The sequence below is a fragment of the Poecilia mexicana genome, unplaced genomic scaffold, assembly GCF_051168715.1.
Source record: "Poecilia mexicana isolate PSO_F unplaced genomic scaffold, ASM5116871v1 scaffold_15, whole genome shotgun sequence".
Classification (NCBI taxonomy): Eukaryota; Metazoa; Chordata; class Actinopteri; order Cyprinodontiformes; family Poeciliidae; genus Poecilia; species Poecilia mexicana.
Window position 1 is genome coordinate 12,539,184 of NW_028263384.1, and position 14,555 is coordinate 12,553,738.

The 14,555-nt window shown below is 42.0% G+C and overlaps 1 protein-coding gene across 2 annotated transcripts in view; it reads left to right on the top strand.

Moving 5' to 3' along the window:
• The window catches only part of LOC106914051 (phytanoyl-CoA hydroxylase-interacting protein-like), a 19,264-nt gene continuing 4,709 nt past the window's right edge, over positions 1–14,555 (top strand). Inside the window, exons 1-4 of one of the 2 annotated variants that reach the window (XM_014980603.2) lie at positions 1–354; positions 9,904–10,091; positions 11,901–12,075; positions 14,373–14,490. In XM_014980603.2, the coding sequence (XP_014836089.1) occupies positions 321–354; positions 9,904–10,091; positions 11,901–12,075; positions 14,373–14,490 (515 nt within the window). In that variant the 5' untranslated portion in view covers positions 1–320. Of the gene's footprint in view, positions 355–1,081; positions 1,799–9,903; positions 10,092–11,900; positions 12,076–14,372; positions 14,491–14,555 lie in introns of those variants that run through there. The other variant, XM_014980602.2, reaches the window with a different exon arrangement.

A 14,555-nucleotide genomic window follows, 5' to 3' on the forward strand; every position in this document is an offset into this window, starting at 1 on the left:
GAGTTTTCCTTTATAGCGTGTGCCTAAAAATTACAACTTTTCCACAAACTGACTTTCTTTTAATGAGCTTTCCTCGTCCGACTGCTGTCAATTCTTTTCTGGGGCGAAGCTGATGGCGGCCGAGAAGAAGCGAAGCTAAGTAGCCAATCGTGTGTTGTTGCTATGGAAGAATAATAAACATTTGACCAATCAGCATCTCTGAATTCAATGCCTTTATGCCGCTTAACAGTAAAGTTTTGCGTCGCCATGGTGATAAAGTTGATAGCGGTGACAACGGCAGTTGAATTCTCCACTTTGAATGACAGAGCAGCGCTTCCCAGATGGCTGGTAACACTCTCTCTATGGCCCTTGATGGTAAGCTACGGTTTCTGTTCCTCTGCGCGTTTTGTTAGTTTTTAACTACTGTACTGTTTGGTTGTTTGCTTTTTCTGTTTCAGCTGCTGTCATTTATCCTATGCTGATAATCAGTTATGAATGTTACTGGTTTATCTGATGAACCACAGCAATGCTAACCAAAGCACTTTGCTCTGGTTATCAAAATGCTAATGCTGCTCTGGATAAATGTTGCTAAGATTTCTGAAAAAAAAATTATAATAATAATGCGCTTGTTTGTCTTCTTTGGGTTTCTCCTGCTATTATAATGTTAATGTTTGGTTGGTATAGTAATGTTTGCTCGTTCTAATTGTTATAAATTTAAACTTCAACACTGGTTTGGATTGGTTTGGTATTTTTCACAGTTGTGAGTCTGATTCAGAGTTAGCTGTTGGCATTTATTTAAATACTGTATATTTTGCAAGTTAGTGATCAGAACTAATCTAACCTTTTCATGTTATTTTTGCTGTATGAAAAAAATATTATTGTGCAATAGGAAGGGTAGGGAGATCTATGGGCACATCAGCCCCACCATGAGATATTTCTCACCAGCCTCCACTGCTGACCCATAGAATGGTACATTAAGCTTGGTCATCCATTACCATTATTTAATAGTAAATTAAAGTCCCCCAGCTCATTATGGTACGGCCCACTTGCACCTGCGCTCCGAAACCAGAGAGGATTACACCTTACCAAATAAGGACATGTGGTAAAGCTGCGCTGGGATGACGTTGGACGTGAAAATGGAAAAGAAAAAAAGAACGGGTCCATGTGAGCGCGGTTCAGATGCAGACCGAAAACAGAGGGGAAACACCGGCCTAATCTCGTTACATAAGAAGCCACTGAGTCTGCAGACTCCCTCTGCGGTAATCCTCTGAACTATTCATGTTCAATTGTCCCGTGGCGACACACTTAACGCACAGGGCGCAGTCACTTTGCGCACACTTGTGGCTCCGTGCGGCTCTTTGCAGGCGTGCAGTCTCTGTGCAGTGACAAGACAAAAAAAAAAGTGCTGGAAGCGGGTAGCGATCGGTGGCTACAGTCGGCGTATTAACGCTTTCTCTGCTGCAGAGGCTGCCGTTGCCTCTTTTTGCAGCTGGCGGCTCATTGCGCTGTTGGGGCCGTGACGATTCCGCTGACGCGCCACTAGCCGCACCACCCAGGAGACAGAAGAGGAGAGCGACGGAGCGGGGCTGGACACCGGACTCTTTATTCTCCTCCTTCCTCTTCTAACGCGGACGAACGGCTTTTTGTCCACCTGCAAGTCGATATTTACGCAGCAATCAGAGCGGCAGCATCAGCCCCGACTCCCCAGCAGCGATGGAGGTTCCAGGCTTGGCGCACAATATCACCAGCCCGTTAAGTCCCTGCGAGGGGATGATCAAGGACCTGAGTCTGGATTCCATACAGTTATGCGAAAGAGACGGTGAGTGTGTGTTACTGTAGTTCTTAAGTGGGAGAGGGGGAGAGAAAGAGGGCCAATATAAACGCTGCTTTTAGTTGGAACGGCGTGCAGAACCCGTATAGTTTGCATGAGGGATGAGGGCCGGTGACTCCGCAGGTTGCTTAGGCAGATAAATTGTGCGCTTTTTATGTCCGTGGAGAGAACATAGCTGAATACATTTACATTAATAATGGAGAAGAAGTCCTTTGTTGGAAATAACTGTCTGTCTCTGCAGACTGAGCGTGCACATGTTGGCAACTGATAAGCGCCTTTTCATTTCAGCACCACAGGCGTGGACAGAGAAAGGCACCAACCCCGCCTATAGCTTATCATTACTTCTGTTCATTTTCTCTTTGAGAAAACCCTGCACCCCCCTCCCCCCCTCCCTCCCTCCCCAGCCTCGTCCCCAGTTCGTTTGCAGTAACTTCTCTGCATTTTATAACTCAAAATTTCACGGTGTCTCATTAAACCACGTTTGTGGTCTGTGACTGACTTCTCATCAAAGTTCTAGAATTAGGAGGCAGGAAAAGCAAAACAAAGCACACGAACGTCGTTTTAAATATAGCATGCTGCTCAGGTGAGAGTTAACATTGAATTTGTTCATATTCCTCATGTGAAACAGTTGATGCTGGTAGGAGAGAGAAAGGGGGTGGGCGGGGGAGGGGGGTGAGAGAAAAAGCAAGTCATCATGAGAAGAGAATGAAAAGCTAAAACATGGCTGCACCCACAAGAGCGTGCACAGGCGGTGCAGCCCCGCACACCCATCAGTGCAATTACACAGCACTGATTCCACATCTGAGGCTTGGTCGCAGAGATGCCAGTTCACATAGATTAATTGTAGATTAATTCACTGATGCACCAATGAAATATGTTCACATTGTTCTATATATAAAAAAAAAAAAACCTGACAGTGGTTTATCTCCATTAATGCTCCCCCAGCATCTGATCACTGTGAAGCAATAGTGGGCACGTTTTCTCCTTTACCCCCATCTACTTCACATGCTGCTATACAACAGGGTGCATCCGTATCCCCTTGGCGCTTTGTTGCTTCCTCTCTGGCGCTTTCATATCAGCAGATTTCCAGGCAGGGTTTTAGGGTGAGTCTCGTATTTGCAGCACAGTTACTCGTGGAAGTAGTAGCTAAGTCTTTGTCCTTGAGACGCCCACATACTCTCTGTTGCTGTGTTGCTCCGTCAACAATGTCCACTCTCTTTCTAAACACAAGATGGGTTGTTGTGATTTAAAATATTCATGCGACGTGTCACTTGGAACAACGACAGTGTTGTAATAACCATGAAGACATGATAAAGGCCAGCCTTTATCATGTCTTCATGTTTTAATGCTAAAAAAAAAAAGTACTAAATCTTTATGCAATTATTGTCGATCCTCAGTCTAAAAATCTAATGGTAATGGTAAAAAGCAACTATTTATTCATGTATTTACTTTTTAATTCATGTTGTTTAGTTTTATGAGGCACATACTGATTATTGGGACCTTTACTGCCACAGACCAACCATCAGTTCCTGACCTTAAATTCAAGCTCACCTTGGTTTTGCTTATGCAGCAGGGCAATGATTCACACTGAGCCCTTTGGATGTCCACTTCTGAAGGACTCAATTAAAAATAAAGTTAAGATTTTGGACTAAGTGTGAATTAAATTAATCGAGATTCTGTTGGATGACCTTAAACATGCTGTGGCTGAATGAAGATAATGGTCCAAAGACTAGGTCACAGCTCCCTCACTGCAATGGAAAAGACAGTAATCACAAATGCTTGATGGCAGATAAGCACTTATTAGGTTTGGGGGTTTGGGTAGCTTTTTCTCATAATGAGTGAAAACATCATGTTGTATTTTTTGCCTAATTTTGAAATTAGTTGAAGAACTGAACCGTCTCAGTGTGACAAAACGAGCAAAAACAAAAAGAAGTCGGTACCGTGGCACAGACTTTGTTGAACGTAAGCACACAAACTTAAAGCAGCTCCCTCTCTCTCATGCTTTCATTTCAGCTGGCAATCTGTGCATGAAATTCCTCCCAGAAAAGGCATTGCACTCCTCACTGTCTCTCTCGCATTCACTTTCATCCTTCTTGGAAACCCGGCGTCATCACATCGGATCGATGCCGGCCGCGTCGCTTTCTGTTTTTACTTTCTAAATTTATCCGTATCCCCATTAATATTTAATCGTCCGCGTGAGAGGCTCGAACGCCCAGGCTGAGCCAGTGAATGAACGCATGGAGTGCCCTCACACACACACGGAGGTCTGTTAGAGCTTTTCAATGCACAGTGGGAAACAAGTTGTTTCTGTGTTCCCAGTGTCAGAGATGGGGTTAATGGTTCACTGTACTCATGTGGCTATGGCATGTGTATCTTCAGCACTCGGAGGGGGTGGGGGGATGTTTTACTGAGGGCAAAACTGTAGAATCAGCTCAAGTGCATAAGTTAGACTTGTATTGAGTTGTGCTGGTGGTTTTTGGTGCCGTGTCCTTCACCAGTCTATGAGTGCAACTCATCAGGGTGTGAAACGTCCCAGCTTCTCCTGTGGTGAAGAATCCTTCCTCACAGTATATCTTCATAATGACTGTTCAGTGGTCTTTATTTGGTTCATTGAGCCAGCTGCCAGTTTTATGGCTTTTGGTTCATAAAACTTGCCTTTTCCACACAGAGCGATGAGATGCAGCTCATTTGATGATTCTGCCAGAGACCAGCAGGCCTGTCTTCTGACATAAATCCATGACTGTGCTGGCAAAACCTAGAAATTCAATGCTGCCACGACTATTTGTTGAATTGCCTGTTGATTGTATTGCAAAATACTAAAATGTCATCGTACTCATGGGTATTTACAGACATTTAGGCCTATAACTGTAAAAAAAAAAAAAAAAAAATGGATACTTGAATTTAAATTGCAAATGAGAAATAATGAGTCATTCTGGTTTTGGACAAGTAAGAAAAACATGTTTTGTTCTCCAGCTTAAGTTGATTTGGTGGAAAAAAATAAAAATTAAAAGCTACTTATTTTTATTGAGCATGGCTAAAGGTGGAATAAATAACTTAACCCCAATGCAGCACACTGTTTATCACACTCTGAAAGATGTTTTTGCCATTGGCAGCTTCTCAGGCTCACAGCGTGGTTCCTAGCCTGTGCTGCAGCTAAAAGAAAGCTGTGATCTGTTTCTTTTTTTTTTTTCTTCCTCCAAAGGGCTCGGAGTATCTATGCTGACTAATATCGCCTTCTTTGTGTTTACAGCTCAATTTTAGACTCGCGCCCTGCGCTTCAGACAGCTTGTTTAAGTGCGCTCTTGTGCTGTCAAACTACCATCTAGCTTTTATTTCTCTCAAACTCGCTACTATCAGAGCTCTCAAATGGAGCTGTAGTAATACATGGTGGACAACGGCAACCACACAGAGATCATATCGAAGCAGTTCAGACAGACTCAATTGAAGCAGTGAATCCGGCTGAAATGTAACACTCAATATCTCCAGGTGTGACTAGACGGAGCTGCATATGCATCTTAACAAGATATTCATTGATGTTTTATATTCTTACATTCTCTTGAGTGTGAACTTCCTGCCCAGCAAACACAGTTGCAGGCAACAAGATTGTTTGTTTGGAGTTTAAATAATTTTGGCCGACCAGTTTCCTGCAGAGCAGCCGTCTCTGCATCCCGACACGCGGTGCTCTGCTGAGGCATGCCGAGGTCTCCTGGGTTTGTTGCAATCTCCTCTGGGAGCTGCATAATGAATCTGTGCTTCTGAACTCTTAAGTAATGTCTCCTAATAAACTGCCTCGTTTTTTGCTTAATCATGATGCGCCAAGAGCCCAGCCTCCTCCTTCCGTGCAGCAGAGCGTTACAGTCCGTCAGAGGAGGAGGCAAAACAACAGAAGCGCATCATAATATGTGTTTGTGGTAACATTACACGGCGGCCAAATTAAGCGCTAAGCGAATCCAGGAGGAAGGAGCCGAGGGCGTAATGCTGGCAGATTAATTTAAGTCTGGATGAGGGTGAAGGCCTCCTGCGAGAGACTGAAGACTTTACTCGTTCTCACAGCCTGACCTTCATCCAGCTTGACTCTCGCCCCACCATTTTTCATCCTGCGCTCTCTGAGTCCCCGAAGGTTTAAGGCCGACTTCAGTTTCCCACAGAAAGGGCCTGGCTTATCTTGTTTACATTTAGTGGTTTTGGTCCTACAGTGCCGCGAAAACAGAGTTTTCATACCCCTTGAGCATTCCCCCCACCCCCACCCCCCAAAAAAAAAAAAAAAAAAATCCCATTACCTCCTCAAATTTTAATGCCTTTTATTGGGATTATGTGCTGTAGGAAAAGACAAAGTAGACCATTTAACAAGTGGTGTGTGTGAGGTGGGAAACTCAAATACAAGCAAAAGGAAGGAAGGCAGATGGATGAGATTTGTTTAGCAGAGAACAGACTGATGAACAAACAGACACAACAGAAAGGAGGAAGATGGGACGGGGGGGCGGAGATTTTCCAGTCTCTGCATTAAAATCTGCTCTTATAGCAGTTAATCAAAGACTCAATATTCTGGACTTTTGCTGAGTGGCAGAAGTGAAGGAGGACTGAGAGAGCACTACTGACTTTGTTTTAAGACGTCTAGCTACTCGGTAAAGCTTTGTGTGTGTGTGCGTGTGTGTGCGTGCGTGCGTGTGTGTAACTAAGTAAATAACATGAGAGTTCATATTATTTCTTATCAAAGCCGGTCCTGGCCTGTTTGGCTCTCTGTGTGAACGACCCTCAGCTCCTCAATCCTCCCCCAAGTTGAGTAATGCATTAGGCCCCGTCATAACTCATAACAGTCGCATCCCAAGGGGCCGGTGGGGTGGAGGTTTCCTGCCGCTCTGGGTGGTTGCCCATGTCGCCCCTGTCAGAAACCTCCACCGCTTGTTATACAACTACAAATAACTAAATGAAGTTGTATGTTGCTCATTCAAGAACATTACCTGTTTACAAATGTGGATGAAAAGTAATGCTAGGTTTATGCTGATTTGCCTGTGATGTCTGCAAATGTTTTATATCCCACTTATTCAAGGAGATTTGCATGAAAGTGATGACTGATGTTTTTTAAAGGCAGTATTAGGGCACATTAGCATAGGCTAAGTGTCTTGGTATGAAGACAGTTTGCAAATGAATTAGGTGAGCAGTGGAGTAAACAGGAGATGAGTCAGCATCCTGGAGTCACCTGAAGGCAGCGGGGTAAAAATCTTCACAGGATTTTTACCACAGGAAGAAACAAAGTCTTTCCCAAGTGAGATGGGTTATACATCAATAACAAGTATAAAGGGAAACCAGAGAAAAAGTCCTTGAATGCTTCTGCAGCTATATTTCATTTTTTGCATAAGGCAGATGTCAGAGAATGACAACATAGGTTATCTTTTTTTCTTTTTCCTCCGACTTTGGTAAAGGTCAGCAGCATCCAGTTTCCGATGGGACTTTACGACGCTTGCATCACTGTCTGGTCTGCACTAACTGGATGAAACACTTCCTGTCTGAGCCATGGCCTGTCATGTCTTGCCCTGACCCCCTCAGTCTGAGCCAAATGAATCAGCTCAGTGGGGTCTTGTTTTAATGAGATGTTTCCACCAATCAACATGGAGAGGCCTGGAAGGAGGGCTGCTTATCATTTCAGCCTCAACACATAACATAACTCATTCAATGTGGAATTTACCTTGACTGACTACTACAACTGGATAGCGACCCAGTAGCGGCGCCAAATGGCCAATCATGTGTGGTTGCTAGGGGAAAATAATAAACATTTGGCCAATCAGCATCGCTGAATTTAATGTCTGAAATTCTGCACCGTCTGGAAGATGCTGGAAAGTTTTGGGTCAATGTAGGGATAAATTTGAAAACAATGGTAGTTGAAAGGAAGTTTAGACCAAATTCTCCGCCTTCACTGACAGCCACACTTTACAGATGGTTGGTAAGCTACAGCTTATGTTCCTCAGCATGTTTCATTGTTTTTAGTTACCATGCTTTGTTCTTGTTTTTTTTTTTCAATCAACCACCATCATTTGGTCTTTGTTGATTAACTATCAATGTTGCTCTCATTAGCATAATGTTTATGCTGCTCGAGGATGTTGCTAAGATTTCTGTTTTTTTTTTTTGTTTTTTTTTTAGTGTTAATTGTTGCATTTTTGAGTTTCTGCTGTTGTTACAACGTTAATGTTTGGTTGATATCATGGTGTTTGTTGGGTCAGATGGTCATTCTGATGTGGAGTACAGAGAGGAGCTCAAAACTATTTTTATTTATTTTTTTCACCAGTTGCCCCTGGACTAGAGCTTTGTCAGTGTAGTATTTGTGAATAACTTTAAATGGATTTAGATATATATGTTGACTGGGCTATTCTAACTTCTCAATACATTTTGATGTAAACCCTTGAAATGATTCTGTGCAGCCTGTGATCACAGTTCATGGATGGTACAGATGTGGCCTGCTGGGACAAGTACTTGTCACACTTTATAAAAAAAAAACAAAAAAAAACTCATGAAAGGCCTTTCAAAACAGATGCAAATTGATGTGAAATGTTCACATTTTGTCTTATATTATGTATTTTATTAGCTTTAATTTTAATTTCATTGTAAACAAGACGACACATATCAGGTGATGTTTTCTTTAAACATTCACTCTGGTAACTTGCCAGCAAGCGTTTCCAATGGAACGTCTACTTCCACATGAGGCTAATTAGCTGCAGTGGATTTCATTGAGTTCTGATTGCAAATCCATGCCACACTTATTAGTTTTATTTGCAAAATAGCTTTGAAGTCCGTACATAGTTTTCCTTTTTACTTCATTATGCACCACGTATGTTAAATAATAACCCGTTAAAAATAGATCAAAGGTAATTTTACAAGGTCCAATGGTTCATTTTGGGATGCTGTTGACATGCTTTATGGTAAATTACTTTTTGAAAACACTGTTGGGACCAAGAGGGAAAATAAGTAAGGGCTTTAATTTGGAAAAGGCAGCGACTGCAGGTTTTCTTCTGCTTTCTGTGCTCGTGCAACACAGTGAGTGGTAAAAGCTACCCTTTGCTCGTCTAATTTTAAGAAAATCAATCCTCAAAAGCTGCACTGTTTGACAATTACTTGGAGGTGAGGCGATAGAGTGCACAAACCCAATTACCAGCCCACTCTTTTATCTCTGCCTCTCCCGGTGAACGAGCGGAGATGGATTTTCCATGCTCCGCTACTCTAGCTATTGTTAACCCTCTATAAGGGCCCGGTCATATTGAACATTACCCCCCCCCCACCCCCCCCAAAAACGGCATTCTTGAATTTTTACCCACTGTTGTGTGCAGACCCCAGAGCAATACACAGCAAATGCATTGTTGCCATGCCAAGTGGGCGTCTCAAAGTCCATACTCCGTCTTACGTGACAAAGCTCTTATTCAGCGGGGTTTTGTTTTTCCATCAGCCTCTGGGTGAACTTTGAGTTGTAAAGCCATTGGCAGCCGTGCAGCAGAGAAAATGTGAGGTTTGCTGCAGCGCATTGGGCTTTTGGTAGAGGCCAAATGGGTTAGTGACACTGTGGCAATAACGTGACCCCCGATTACTGCTCGAACGCCCTTGCTTCTGCAGAAGATTTGTATAACCGATGAGGCTGCTTAGAAGAGAAGGGAGTTGAGTATCGGATTTGTAACACTGCTGAGGCTCTGTAAAGCAGATATGTGCACAAGCGTGCAGAGAGCGGTGTTTCCATGGCAGCGTATACAGTACGCAGCTCTGTCCCGCTGTGCATTTTGATGGCTATACTGTAAATGCTGTGTGCTGAATAGCTACTCCAGTTTTTTATTTTTTATGGTTTTTTTGGTAAGCTCTAGTCATTCCACTGTGCAGGCTGACTATAAATCCGTGGAGTCAGGGTTTTCTTGTTTTGAACTGTGTGCATAAAATGGCGATTTATGATCACCTCTGGGTCGTTGTAAAGCAAATATTCAAGCAGCGAGTGTAATTATTCAAAGAATTTTTAGTCATTTGATCCCATTTTGCTATTCTATTATGCCGTTCCATGGTGACAGTCTTTTTTTTGTTTGTTTTTTCTCACTTCTTTTTTTTTTTTCTCAATTACACAGATAGCAAATCCCAGGATGGCAGCATGGAAGAACTCCCTGTTCCTCAGAACATCAAAATCAGCAACATCACTTGCGACTCCTTTAAGATCTGCTGGGATATGGAGGCGCGTAGCAAGGAACGCATCACACACTACTTCATTGACCTGAATAAGAAGGAGAACAAAAACTCAAACAAGTTCAAACACAAGGTAACAGAGGCGCCAGTCAAACACATAAACAACCTTTTAAAGGTGACGCCACTGGGAGATGAATCACCAAGCAGACTGTTATTATGGCCTTTTGAAAATAAACGATTGGCTCTTTACTGGTACATTTTCACAAAATAATTGAATTAAGAACGCCAATCGTCCTCTGAAATGGCTTTTATATTTTATTATTGGTAAAAAATGTTCCGATCAAATAATGAGTCGTGACAATCAGTTTAACAGAGCAGGTCCTGCGCTCTGTAGCTCAACTTTTATGTCTCCTATGTTTAAAGATGGATGCACATTATATCTAACATAACCACTTTGAAGGTAAAAACACACAATAACCAGATTTGTGCTGCTCAGATTATTTTCATTTCATATGTGACTTATATGTAGAGAGAATCTTGTGTGAATTGTGCATGTTTAAAAATATTTAAATAATTTTTTTTTTATATTTCAAATTCAGCTCTCTGGGATCGAAGGTTTTGCTTTGAACAGTTATGAGTGATGTGTAAGACATCAGTGGAGGTGTAGAAACCTGACTTTTGGGATCTTTCCGGTTCTTTTGGGACCAAGAACAGCAGTTTGGTTCCCTTTGCCTTGAGTTGGCTATGAAACTTCATAACATACATCACTAGACAGTTATTCTTATTAATTTATTTTGCGAAAGTGCAGTGGTCTATAGCACAAATGTGTTTCTATAAGTTAAATAATATGAATCTTCCATAGTTATGCTCAGCCAGTAGTCAAAGCAACATGAACATGATTTTAGCTTATAATACAAATGGAGTTGTGTAAGTTTATTTCAAATGATATCAAGATATTCTTCAGATGATGCAATTTTGAAAATGAAAATTATTGTTCATTCTCAAAGATAAAATTTACAGATACTTATAAATACTCAAATATCTGTATAGTATCTGTAACTTTGCGTTCCTCAAGTCTGTTTTTTGCATGCGTGATGCACTTGGAAGTTGTGGAGACGTTTTTAAAAACAAAAATACTGGGAAATAAACATTTAAATCAGATTTTCCACACAGCTTGAGAAAGCGTGTAAATGTTTAGGGTTTTTATTCCATGTCTGAATAAATATGGGAAAAGGGTGTGGCATCCATCCCGTCACAACCTTACACATTTTTGCAAGGGATGGTGAATGCAGAAATACTGAAGTTTTGCATTAACTGTAGTAACGGGGTTAAAAAAAAAAACTTTTACAGATGTTTTTGCTGCATCAAGAAATTACTTTACTTTAGTACTTTTCTCTTAAATAAAGGTGGGGATTACCTCAACTTGACCTCTCTTTGAGAGCTTAAAGAAGATTCCTCTCAAGGTGGTTTTGACTTTAGCACACTAATGCCAGATGCTCTGATTGGCTAACTCTGCGGCACTAAAACGGACCCTGCTTTGTGTCTGTTTTAGTCATTCTTTAACATTTGTTTCATCAGCCTCCGTCTTCCTGTGTTTTATTTTATTTGAGTTGCTGCAGAGAACCTCTCCTCTTTCTGCCTTGTTGTAGCGGGATGACTCTGTTGCTAGGCAGGAGCTGTCGGTCCAATCACTGAGCTGCTAAGGCCAACTGATACCTGTGTGGTGGTGGTTGGGGGGTGGGGGGGTTGTTGATGAAATTTGACAGAGCATTTTGGGTGTAGAAATAATCTGGTCAGACTCTGCATGTAGCTGGGAATAAAAAACTAAAAAAAAGAGAGACATACATGGTCAGTCTCCTTCTGAGTAATCAGGACGTGCCAAGGTTGACCTTTTTTGCCCTTTTTCCTTGCCTGTCATCCTGTCTCCCTTCTCTGTACCCAGGACGTTCCCACCAAGCTCGTGGCCAAGGCGGTGCCCCTGCCCATGACGGTCCGGGGCCATTGGTTCCTGAGCCCCCGCACAGAGTACACTGTGGCCGTCCAGACTGCGTCCAAACAGACCGATGGGGACTACACCGTCTCCGAGTGGAGCGAGATCATCGAGTTCTGCACTGCCGGTGCGTAATCCACAACTCACAGATCATTGTCGCGCATGTCCTCGATCGACCTCCGTCAGAGCTGCCTTTTCAGGTTTCGGAGCGGGGCAAACTGTACGAAATACACACAGAAATAAAGACGATGGCATTTTGGGAGGGAGAATATCAAAGGAAGTCTGCAATGATTTGAGGAGAAGATCAATAGAGGAGTGGAGGAGGATGAGAAAATAGAGGGATTAAAGGAAGAAGGGGAGCTGTGCTATATGTTTGGAATGCTAAAGTCACATAACATAACAACCAAGAGGCTTATAGTGGGGGAGGGGAAAGAATGGATAGCAGGCTGAGAGAGTGAGGGGGGGGGACTTATCCACTGAGGCCTCCTGGTAGAGAGAACAGACACACAGTTTAGGCCCTTAGGTGCCCATTCCCCTGCCTGTCCTTAACTCTGACGCCTCGAGGCCAAGCAGTATATCATTAGCTCATTGAATTCAATCAATTTTCATTTTTATTGGGTTGCTGCAGATGGAAAAGCACACTGCTGTGCAGCAAGGTAACATTCTTGAAAAGCCGAATAAATTTTGTTTAGCAATTAGGTGCTTGAACCTAATTTCATAGCTTGCATCAAAACATAACCAGCCATGAAAAAGCGGCTGCACTCAAGAAATGAGCCAGGATTGTTGACACACAAGGAGATTTGGGAAAGAAATTGGCTCTTTATCAACCCGTCACACAACATAATTTATTTCTGTCTTAGTTAAGCTAATGAAAAATAATAGAAAGAACGAAGCATGAGAGGGATAACAGAATTTTAGCATCGGCAAGAGGGTTTCTGAAGAGCTATCAGTGGAAGTGTGCCCTTTTCTGGGTCTTCAGATCAAAGTGAAGCTTGTTCCCATTTAGGGGTGGACAATATTAAAGTTTCCTCACGATATTTTGTGGTACTGTTGTGATAAACATCAAAAGTGATAATAGCCATTATTTATTCCTACTTTATTAGGTAACTGTAGCTCTGACTGCATGACATGGCAACCATACCCCCCAACAAACACAAATACTGCCTTGAAAATCCCAAACGCTATTAAATAGATAGATAGATAGATAGATAGATAGATAGATAGATAGATAGATAGATAGATAGATAGATAGATAGATAGATAGATAGATAGATAGATAGATAGATAGATAGATAGATAGATAGATAGATAGATAGATAGATAGATAGATAGATAGATAGATAGATAGATAGATAGATAGATAGATAGATAGATAGATAGATAGATAGCATTTATTGTCATTGAACAGAATTCAACGAAATTTCCATTGCAGCTCCCGTGCAAAAGGTCAAATATATACAGTATAAATAAGTATAATAATAATACCGGTGAAGCAAATGCTGAAAAGGCTCAGCACATTCGCACGGCTTCCTCACTCCCTCCCTACTGCCTACTTATATGGAGAGAGTCGCTCCATCGTCTGGAGAGAGTGCTCAGGTCAGAGCACTGATCTGTGTCAAAAGGACTCAGTTGAGATGGTTTTTCCATCTGATTACCTCGTTTTGAAGGTTTTCCTCAGTATGTCCAACTGAGAGTAGACCAGAGCTTGTTCGAGGGTAAATATTAATCGTTAAGCAAAGAGGGATGTCTGGGTTTTAAATCCCAGCCCCCGTCAGCCGGTGACCTGATCTCAGATAAGTGGACGACATTAAATAGATGGTTGGTGCATCTCTTAGACTGGGTTGTGAAGGAGATTAAAAGGAGGAAAGTGAACTGAGGGGCATTGTAATGTTCCTGCTCCTCCTCCACACTGGACGCTGGGCAGATAAACTCCTGGTAACATCAATAAACAAATGTTTTGTGTGTACAGGTAGGATCTAGGCAGCAACAAAAGTCAAGGTGTTCTTTGAAAAGCTCTTGGATATAGCAAAAGAAAACCAAACAAAACTGCACATCTTGTTTCGTTCGTCTTCAAGCACTGGTTTGTTGGAGTACTATTGTATTTTTGGCCTGTTACTCGCACTCATTAAGAAAAAGCCCCTGATGTGATTGGTGGGAGTAGAATTATATTACGAGACTTGATTAAATGTTTTTGCTCCAGTTGCTCCGTCGCAAAGGGGATATTTGGAGGGGAATCATTTAATTATTCTTCATGTTAAGTTCAAATTTCCTCATTGGCAGAGCGGAAGATATTTAGCTTTTTTTTTTTTTTTTTTTAAATACCTGAAAATTTCAATATGGATTCATGACAGTTGATGATCTGTTTTCTATGGTTTTTTTTTTTTTGTGTGTGTTTTACCAATAAAATAACGAATCTGTTTCTAGATTACTCTACGGTTCATCTAACCCAGCTGCTGGAGAAGGCCGAAGTCATTGCCGGGCGGATGCTGCGGTTCTCTGTTTTCTACAGGAACCAGCATAACGAGTACTTCGATCACGCCAGGTGGGCACAGCCATAACTGCTTTCATCACCACTTATTTTTTATCACCACTTATTTACTCACTCTG